Genomic DNA, 10,732 nt, shown 5'->3' with positions numbered 1-10,732 from the left:
CCTGAATTAACTAAAACATCGTACAAATGTACAGACAATGGTTAGTGTATAAGTCATCTACCAAAGATTTTCATATTAGATTATAAGTTTCTCTCTTTTAACCAGGACTGAGTTTATTAAAGTTAAGAATATTGAAGCTAGATCAATGTGTCGTACAATTATTTTTCAATGAATGAAGGTAGCCGCCTGTCCATTGACAGATGAACACAAATGACTGTGGCACCAGCAACAATGAACTGAAGCATAATAGTCTTGGACTTTAAGTTCAAGGCATAAACACTTCTATGCACCTATTTGATAAATATTATGGATATTATGATGTATATGTTATATTAATTAATTTAAGAGTGTGATTTTGACAATTTACATGAATGCATGTCCTGTGTGCAACTACAGCTTCACTGGAATGACGTGTGAATCACGAGAATCCAGTAGGAGTTCTCGTTCTCTACATGGGAGGTGATGAGCCACATCTCGTCACATAAAACACTGGTTTGAGTAATGAAAGAGGCCAAGAGCCATCTATTGCCAATGTACACTCCTGGAAATGGAAAAAAGAACACATTGACACCGGTGTGACAGACCCACCATACTTGCTCCGGACACTGCGAGAGGGCTGTACAAGCAATGATCACACGCACGGCACAGCGGACACACCAGGAACCGCGGTGTTGGCCGTCGAATGGCGCTAGCTGCGTAGCATTTGTGCACCGCCGCCGTCAGTGTCAGCCAGTTTGCCGTGGCATACGGAGCTCCATCGCAGTCTTTAACACTGGTAGCATGCCGCGACAGCGTGGACGTGAACCGTATGTGCAGTTGACGGACTTTGAGTGAGGGCGTATAGTGGGCATGCGGGAGGCCGGGTGGACGTACCGCCGAATTGCTCAACACGTGGGGCGTGAGGTCTCCACAGTACATCGATGTTGTCGCCAGTGGTCGGCGGAAGGTGCACGTGCCCGTCGACCTGGGACCGGACCGCAGCGACGCACGGATGCACGCCAAGACCGTAGGATCCTACGCAGTGCCGTAGGGGACCGCACCGCCACTTCCCAGCAAATTAGGGACACTGTTGCTCCTGGGGTATCGGCGAGGACCATTCGCAACCGTCTCCATGAAGCTGGGCTACGGTCCCGCACACCGTTAGGACGTCTTCCGTTCACGCCCCAACATCGTGCAGCCCGCCTCCAGTGGTGTCGCGACAGGCGTGAATGGAGGGACGAATGGAGACGTGTCGTCTTCAGCGATGAGAGTCGCTTCTGCCTTGGTGCCAATGATGGTCGTATGCGTGTTTGGAGCCGTGCAGGTGAGCGCCACAATCAGGACTGCATACGACTGAGGCACACAGGGCCAACACCCGGCATCATGGTGTGGGGAGCGATCTCCTACACTGGCCGTACACCACTGGTGATCGTCGAGAGGACACTGAGTAGTGCTCGGTACATCCAAACCGTCATCGAACCCATCGTTCTACCATTCCTAGACCGGCAAGGGAACTTGCTGTTCCAACAGGACAATGCACGTCCGCATGTATCCCGTGCCACCCAACGTGCTCTAGAAGGTGTAAGTCAACTACCCTGGCCAGCAAGATCTCCGGATCTGTCCCCCATTGGCATGTTTGGGACTGGATGAAGCGTCGTCTCACGCGGTCTGCACGTCCAGCACGAACGCTGGTCCAACTGAGGCGCCAGGTGGAAATGGCACGGCAAGCCGTTCCACAGGACTACATCCAGCATCTCTACGATCGTCTCCATGGGAGAATAGCAGCCTGCATTGCTGCGAAAGGTGGATATACACTGTACTAGTGCCGACATTGTGCATGCTCTGTTGCCTGTGTCTATGTGCCTGTGGTTCTGTCAGTGTGATCATGTGATGTATCTGACCCCAGGAATGTGTCAATAAAGTTTCCCCTTCCTGGAACAATGAATTCACGGTGTTCTTATTTCAATTTCCAGGAGTGTATAATATATACGTCCAGGAATTTCTTAGCAAACTTCGCACAAAACCTTGCTGTTCCACAATGGTACGCGGCACTTTCTAAACTGGAAACGGAGCCATGCAAGTTTATGTTGCTTTCCCTTCTCAAGTCTGATACTTAATAATAATAATAATAATATTTTCTTACATCAGAACTGTATCATTGTTCTTAACAACAAAGGCACTGCAATATTGTGTTAGTTTATTGAGATTTATTGGATTCATATTCAGACAAGGGTATACTAAGGAACAACTTTTATTACATCTTAATACAAAGCAAAGTGTACTGAATGGTGGCCATACAATAAGTAAAGGAACTGAGGCTGTGCCCAAGGAACATCAAAATAAATGTAACTGTGACATCATGACTATCTTAAGTGGGGAGATTTTAAAACTGAAAAGAACGTTTTCACTCCCACTGTTTGGCCATCTTAAAATCTATTTCTGACAATGTTAGAGCTTGTGCGCAACAGCACAAACCTATCTTTGCTCAATGGTTTTGTGAAAATGTCCACATACAGTTTTTCCTTTGGAATATACTCGATAATGATCTCTTTGTCTCCATACTTTTCTCTTGGGAGATGATATCTGATATCAATGTGTTTCGATATTTTATGCAATTCGGTTTTTTTACACGCCTTATCACACTAAAATTATCTGTTTAGTGTGTTGTTGCTTGCTAGATTTGATTTCCAAAATCACTTAGCATATTTCACAGCCATATAATGTCTTTGCAGTCGTGCTGGTTGTCATATATTCTGCTTTTGTGGTGCTCAGGGTCATCATTCTCTGATGCTTAGAGGACATAGCTATCGGTCAATTTGATAAAAGAAAAATACTTAAAAGTCGTCCTCCTTTTTCCAATATTTTCTGCGTAATTTTAGTCGCTGGACCCGAAAAGGCGATTCTCGTCTTCTCTATGTGTGTACAATATCTTGCGCCTTCCACATACTTGAAAATGCGTAAGACAGCATGGCAGTGACTTTGTCATAATTGTCCCAGTATTTGCTCACTGCATGCGAGATATTAAAATGAAACTGACGCAAGTTCATTCGCTGAGTACAATTTCACAATTGGATCCGCTAGAAAGAATACAGGATTAGAATTTTCCAACTCAAAACGTTTCAGGATTCGCGTTGTTTACGCCGTTTTTTCTCTATTTCGTTCAGTTTCCACACCGCAAAAACTTTCCCTTTTGAAACGGTTATTACAAACATTTTCGCCATTTCTCATGGAATGACCGCAAGGGATTCTTTGCTTTTTCCAATGAACAGCTCATCATGTACGAACAAAACCAATAAGACCAGGTTATTGCCAACTTTCGCAACGCATTTGCATTGATCTGTGTCGCTCTTTTTGAAATCGAACTTCTTTAAGAATTTGCAAAACATTAGATTCCAACAATGGGAAGCCTGCTTTAAACCATGCATTGACTTTTTAATCTTACGTACATATTAGTTCCCATCCAGCATCACACATTGTGGTACTGACAGATAAATTTCCTAGTTTATTTTTCCATGTAAAAACGCAGATTTTTTGCATCGGACTGCAACATTTCAAAATATTTTACGGTCAAAATTGTGAGCAAAGTGTGCAGCGAGTCTTATATCGCTACTGGCGAGAATGTTTCGTTGTAGACCAGTCCAGAGTGTTGAATAAAGTCTTGAGTGTCAACTCCAGCTATAAATCGGGGTCCATTTACGATTTATGATACTTGGATTTTGAAATCCCACTTTGAATCTGTCATCATTTGGGTCTCTTTCGGCACGATGACCGGAGTTTCATTCGTTTGATGCACTTTGAGTTGCTATTCAATTGCCCATTTCCATTTTTCTTCGTCTGAACTCAAGATTGCCTCTTTAAAAGTGTTTTGGTTCAAGACTATCTTCATAGTTCGTATTATCTATGACTGGAGGGAGAATCTAGCTCCTGTCAAGCAATCTTAAAACTGCTGCAAATCTTCGAGTGGTTGTCCGGGGTCTCGATCCCACCACTCTTTGTACTGTTCTCTCATCTTCAGCTGGTGGCCTAAAATTGTGCTCTCCATATTAGCCTTCAGATCTTTGGTATTAGAGTTCAAAATGGGAAACAGATGACGTAAATCGACAGAATCCTGCTGTGAAATGGGTTTATAGTTGATCTGGATTCCCTCAGTAAAATTCACGTCGTGGTATTAGAGATTTCCTTGTTTTCTGGATCAAAAAGTCGGTAATAGTAAGACTCTCCTTGAGACCTGACAATGATCATTTTCTTGGATTTCAAATTTAGCTTCTCGTGCAACAGTTTAGGAATATAGACGAATGCTTCCTCTCTGAAAATCCTCATGTCTGGGACTTGGAGTTTTCTGCCTGACCATAATTCGTATGGTGTCACATTTCTTCCCTTTTTATTTAATTCCGATTCGATGTATAAACAGCATTGATAACTGCCTCCGTCCACAGAATTTTCGGAACAGTCACACTAATGAGCGTGAATCTCGCGTTCTGCCTCCTTGTTTTGTTGCAAAGTACACGGTGGTGTTGTCTCAGGTGCTATACCGTGTTCGATGTTATAGCTGTTTGTGTTCTTGTTCAAATAGTTCGTCCCTCCGTCGATCCTCAGGGTCATCATAGTTATAGACAGCCGGTTCAACATCATCTTCTAATTCCTTGAAACGATCATAAACGATCAGATTTATTCCTCAAGAAATATGCATGATGAAAATTAGATCTGTCGTCCATGAACGTTACAAAATACTTTACACCACAGAGTGTTTCGACCTGAGTGAGACTTTCCATTTTGACACAGTTCACAAAAGGATGACGCATCAGACTTGCTTTTTGCTTTGATAAGACTTGTTCTGATCAAATTCGCTATTAGTTTGATGTTTACATGACCAAGTATTTTATGCCAGAATTGAGGTATGACAAATTAATGTCACATTGGATGTTTGATGCAAATTTCGTTTCCCTGTTTTATTCTTTGGGCAATGACACATCCATCGCAATAAACATTCACTAATTTATGTAAATGCTCACCTCAGAACCTTTCGTCGTACAAATACCGACAGAAAAAAATTCTTCCTTATTTTTAGGGTGTACAGTACGTCATCAATTCGTCCATCTCCCCAATGCCCATTGATGCTTTTCTCTATTTTAATTGATTCAGTTCTCTTCGCTTCGCAGTCACCATTATCTCCAAGTGAAATTTCAATGGTTTGATATTCACGAACTTCACTGAACCATTCCCGCCGAAAAGTTATGTAAGACGATGCCCACTGTAAAAAATGCAGGTATCACTTATGTCAGCATTCAGCTTAGTCTTACAAATCACTTTATAGCATCGAACTTTCTTGTGGGACACTCTATTTTGCTAGCTATTTTACTTCTTCTTAGAACGGCAATTTCTCGACAGATGGCTTTCTTTCTAGAGCTCCAGCAAGCACATTTTCCTCTTGAATTCGCGTGAGAGAAAGTCGCTGTCAGGACGTTGGACGCCTCCTCCATATCTTCAATCGTTTTTCTTTGGAGGTAAGCTTCTTTGGGCCCCAGAACACTAATCCCCAGGAATCCTGTCATCGCCCGTGACTACAGGATGGACTTCCGGAAGGCTACTGAGTGTCTTGGCCATGATCACCACGTCCAGGTCCAACACGGTTTTTCACCCACGTTCTTGACTTGACTCCCAATGTTCATGATTTTCGCAATACGCCACGGCACTGGATCACTTGGGTTCGTTTGGTATCTGTGGCAGTTTTTCATGAGAGAAAGTTTGTTTGCTTCGGATGTCTGTTCGTGAATCGTGAATAATACACAATTTCTCCCGCATTTCACGAGCAGTAGTGCACATTATCAAAAATTCGAGCTGCGAGTGGTCGATCGCGGTCGAAATGCAACATGTGGCACGAACATGGTCTTATTTCCTCTTTAGCTGTCCACCACATCTCGAATGCTGCAGGTATTAAACAAGGTTCGAATCTGAAATTTCCACAGCTGGAAATTCGATCCGTACAGTTTTACAATGCTTCTTGTGATTCCTTCACACTAAATGGCAAAAAAATGACTCGCGAGACGTCTCGATTCGCGTATCAAACAAGAGACATAAAAACTTCTGTGGTGAAATTCTTCAACTAATCTGGGCCTATACCGTATTAAGGTTTATGGAAGCCAAATTCACATACCGGAATATAGGGAAACAACTTTTATTACTTCATAATACAAAGCAAAGTGGATGGAGTGGCAGACACACAACAAATGAACCAACATTCCCAAGGCGCATCAAAAGAAGTGCGACTGTAGCACCATCAGTGTCTTAGGCAGGGAGATTTTTTAACGCGAAAATAACATTTCAGTTTCGACATAGTTTCTTGAGCAGATAATCAGTATGTTCATTCCCTCGTAATTTATTATCCATTTTTATTCCTAGAAATCTTATATATGACAATTTTCTTTTTGAACTTTGAAAGCAATTTCAAGAGCTTGTACCTTCTTACTTACTGTCTAGACCTGCATTAAAATTTTTTTGAAATGTTTAATAGTAGCCTATTTGCTGCAAACTATTTTTATACATGTTTTGTTATTCCTTCAATAGTAATCTGCATTGAGGCTGCGACGCACTTGTATCATCTATAAGTATAACTATATTTGCATTACATTATTATTTATTGGTGCCAGTAGGTGATAAATATACACTAAGAAGATAAGAAGTCTAAGAATCGAAGCATGAGGAACACATTACTTAATAGTTCTCCACTCTGATTTTACTGTTTCCCCTACACCTGTTAGGGCTACTCTTTGTTTCCTGGTATGTAAGTAGGGTTCTAGGCAAGCTAATATTTGTTCTTTGTTGCCATAGTGTGGAAGGTTTATTATTATTGTTATTACTATTATTATTATTATACATTTTTTCTCTTAAGACAGTGATTGAACTTGAATGTTACATGATTATTCAGTTTTTCCCCCTTTTTTAATGTTTTCTTCTTCTTTTTTCTTCTCAAAAACGCTTAATTCTTTGACTGCGTTCGTGTTTCCTTTGTTGTGACCATATTTTCCCTGGTCTCTTCCTTTCTTTTACTTCAAATTTCGTGTTCATAATTTCGTTTCGGAATTTGCCTCTTTTCTCTATCATTTCTTTATTGATTCCTCCATGTCTTAGGTCTTCTTCTATTTCATGAAACCACTGTGTTTTTTTGATTGAGCTGTTAACTTACATCAAAAATCCTCTTTAAGAGTCCAGTGTTCTTCATTCTGTGTATGTTAATCGGCGTTTCCTGATTATGTCTGTGAGTCTGTCTGTATGTTCGTACAGTTCTTAGGTTGGCCTCTTCATTCACATACTATCTCTATGTATTGCTCCAAAAATTTTTCGAATGATTTTAGGTTCTTTTCTTTTCGGTCTCTGTGATGCCCAATGTGGAATTTTTTATAATAATATGTTATGTTTTACTCAGTCAAAAGGTGTAGCGAGCTCAAGGAATATCCCTACAGGTTATATTCTACAGTTCAGTTCATCTAGAATATCTTTTGCAACACTGAATATTGCACCCTCTGTCGTGAGCCCTCTGCGAAAGCCAAATTGGGAGAGTCATTTTTGAGTTGTGTGTTTGTACAATCTATTTCACAATGCCCTTTCGAATATTTTTAAAACAACTGGCAGCAGGGAGATAGCCCAATAGTTAATTTAATGGATTATTTTGCACGATAAATCATAATGATATGAAACGAGGATTTTACAGTCACATCAGAAATTAATTTTCAAATATGGCTACATGCTGAACATTTGTAAGACTTTTGTAACTACAGATGAGAGTTGGTGATTCCTGCCCTCCACTTTGTACACATTACAATAATAGAAATTCAACTAAGGAATAGATGGAGTTGTCAAGGGGAAACTTTTCCAGTTAATTTTCAAATTTTACTTTGTTCTATGTCAGACTTTTTATATCACTGGATAAATGATCAATGATTTTAATTGGTGCATTGTGCACCTGCACCCCTTTTGTACTACAGAGAACGTTAAAATAGAGTAATGAATGTTGTTTTACATGTTACATAGATGCAAAGAGACAAAGAATACGTAAGTAGCACAATATGTTGCTGATTAAGTCACGACATTATTTTTGTGCCCTGGTAGATACTCCGTCGCACCCGGAAGAATCATTGCTGTTATCGATAGGTGTCGATGTTACCGCAAATCAAAGTTTACCGCGAATGTTATGAAAGAAATTATGAGTGTGTGTTGTTATTATGTGTTTAGTGTTACGTCTTAGTGGAATTTACTGATCACTAGTGAAAGCCACGCAAAGGAGAGTTAGTAGTGCTGTGTTTTTTTAAATGAGAGAAGAAACAGTTTCTGATAGTTTTCTGTCTACCAGTTTACTATCACCCGATACTGTCATTGTAAAGGAGAAGCACCATGATTGCTGTTAGGGATGGTTATAAGTTCATCGGCACTCCACATGGGATATTATTGAGGCGTCTACGCGGACCATTAGAAGATTTTAAAGCAGCGAAGCATGTCTACAGCCAGTTGTGCCCCTGGAACAACGTGCGAAGTTTTGTGGACCATTTGCTGAAAAATATCTGTTATAATAGAGGTAATAGATTAAATGTTAAATAACGGTTTTCACGAGTGTACAGTTCGTTGTGATGGTCTGAACAGTATCTTGAACATGAAGTTCTTTGTTCTCGTAGCCACATTGCGAATACGAAGTTTTTTTAAGGACACTGTCGGTACGAACTGGGACTTGAAAATCCTTCATTACCGGTACCATAATACCAGTACATACTTCTGCCCCACGCCACAGCGAAATATTGCAGATACCCAGCCCATTTGCCAATTGAACATTTTGGTAGCTACAGTGGTATCTTGTAGCAGACTGAAATACAGGAACCTATGAATGAATGAAGGGATCAGAGTCAGGAGAAGTATGTGTTTAGCTATTCTAGTTGTTTCCAACAGAGCATGTTCAAAGAATTTGGAATGTTTGGAATGTTTATGATCAACCGTTCAGTATAGACCCTATTTTGATACAGTTGACACTGTCAACATGTAAAATACAGTTAACAGTATAACTCCATATGTAAGTAAAAATGATATACTAAAAAAATAGTGCACTTTTAACTGTAACGTATTTAGATCCCCACTGGGAAATTTCGAATGAGTGATCTGGATACCTTACTGTGCTATCTGTTAGACAGCAGCAAGTCATTAATAATCAGTGGTGGCTTCAGTGTAGATTTTCTAAAATATTCTGATAGGGATAATTATCTGGAAAGCTTATTTGGATCCTACAATTTCATCTCAGTAATTAACTTTCCAGTATGGGTGGATAAAGACGATAGGCCCCAGGTGATTTATATTTTCTTCGATGAAGCTCAAAGCAAAAAAATAACTACCCTGTAACAAATACTCTCTCTAATCATCATGCACCGGTCATTTGGATAAGTAACATCGTGTCTTAACAGTATGGATACTCCTCCTTGGAAATCAGAATAATTAATGTGTCCGGGACAAATGGTTTTTAAGAATGATTTACAAGAAATGACATGGGATGAAATTTATAATGAACCAAATGTTATCATGAAATAGATTAAATTTTAAGTTATTTTACTTTCCGTGTCCAGACAAGAACATTTAAATACTCTTCCTCGAAAGCACAGCAGGTTTAATAGCCCTGTCATTGGATGAAATTATATCTTCCACTGTGCAGTCAAACTCTCTCTTTGGGCAAATGAGCAGACGTTCAGTCGTCTGTGTTTCTTCACATTCACACTGCTCTATCTTCAGAGTAGCTCCACTTACCCATGTTTACATTGCGTTTTGAGAGTCTTCTTCTTAATCCATTCAGTGCTCTTCGTGTACTATATTGTAGTTGCTGCCCTTGTTTGATTTTCTCTTTGTGGTGCAGGTTTGCATTCTGCTGAGAGTCCAGGCTTAAAGAAAGGTGGTGGCTCTCAGGTTGGCTTTCTTGCGGTACTGTCTGTTAGCTATATCTCTTCCTTGATTTAAGACAAATTGGGACTGTTTGGTGGTTATACTTTAAGTGCCCTGGGTCAGTTTGCTGCTTTTTCCTCTCTCATTCACTGGTTACTTTGCATCTGATATTTGGCGATGCCATGGCCACTAGAAACCAGATGGTAGTTGAGGAACATGAAAGAGAAACAATGGTTGAAAAGGAAGTGAGACAGGGCTATAGCCAATCCCTGATATTATTCAATTTGTATATTGAGCAAGCTGTAAAGGAAACTAAAGAAAAATTTGGAGTAGGAATCAAAGTCCAGGGGGAAGAAATAAAAGCTTTGAGACTTGCCGATAACATTGCAGTTCTGTCAGGGACAGCAAAGGACTTGCAAGAGCAGTTGAACAGAATGGACAGTGTCTTGAAAAGAAGATATAAGATGAAAAAAAACAACAAAATCAAAACAAGGATAATGGAAAGTAGTTGAACTAACTCAGTTGATGCTGAGGAAATTAGATTAGGAAATGACTAAAGTAGTAGATGAGCTTTTTGGGCAGCTAAATAACTGCTGATGAGGATAGGGAGGACATAAAATGTAGATTGGCCATGGCAAGGAAAGTGTTTCTGAAGAAGAGAAATTTGTTAAAATCGAGTATAGATTAAAGTGTCAGGAAGCCTTTTCTGGAAGTATTTATATGGAGTGTAGCCATTTATGGAAGTGAAACATGGATGATAAAGTTTATACAAGAAGAAAACAAACGCTTTTGAAATGTGGTGCTACAGAAGAATGCTGAAGATTAGATGGGAGCTAGTGAATAG

General features: G+C 40.1%; 1 protein-coding gene across 3 annotated transcripts in view; it reads left to right on the top strand.

Annotated features, from left to right (window-relative positions):
* Window positions 1-8,149: 8,149 nt before the first annotated feature.
* The window catches only part of LOC126412213 (mitochondrial mRNA pseudouridine synthase RPUSD3-like), a 122,652-nt gene continuing 120,069 nt past the window's right edge, over window positions 8,150-10,732 (top strand). For 2 of the 3 annotated variants that reach the window (XR_007575260.1, XM_050081696.1), the window contains exon 1: window positions 8,150-8,548. Coding sequence is in view for 2 of the 3 variants with exons in the window: in XM_050081696.1 (XP_049937653.1) it covers window positions 8,368-8,548 (181 nt within the window). In the remaining variant the exon portion in view is untranslated. Of the gene's footprint in view, window positions 8,549-8,612; window positions 8,880-10,732 lie in introns of those variants that run through there. The other variant, XM_050081698.1, reaches the window with a different exon arrangement.

This window comes from Schistocerca serialis, chromosome 7, assembly GCF_023864345.2.
Source record: "Schistocerca serialis cubense isolate TAMUIC-IGC-003099 chromosome 7, iqSchSeri2.2, whole genome shotgun sequence".
Classification (NCBI taxonomy): Eukaryota; Metazoa; Arthropoda; class Insecta; order Orthoptera; family Acrididae; genus Schistocerca; species Schistocerca serialis.
This window is presented reverse-complemented; position numbering and strand designations above follow the sequence as displayed.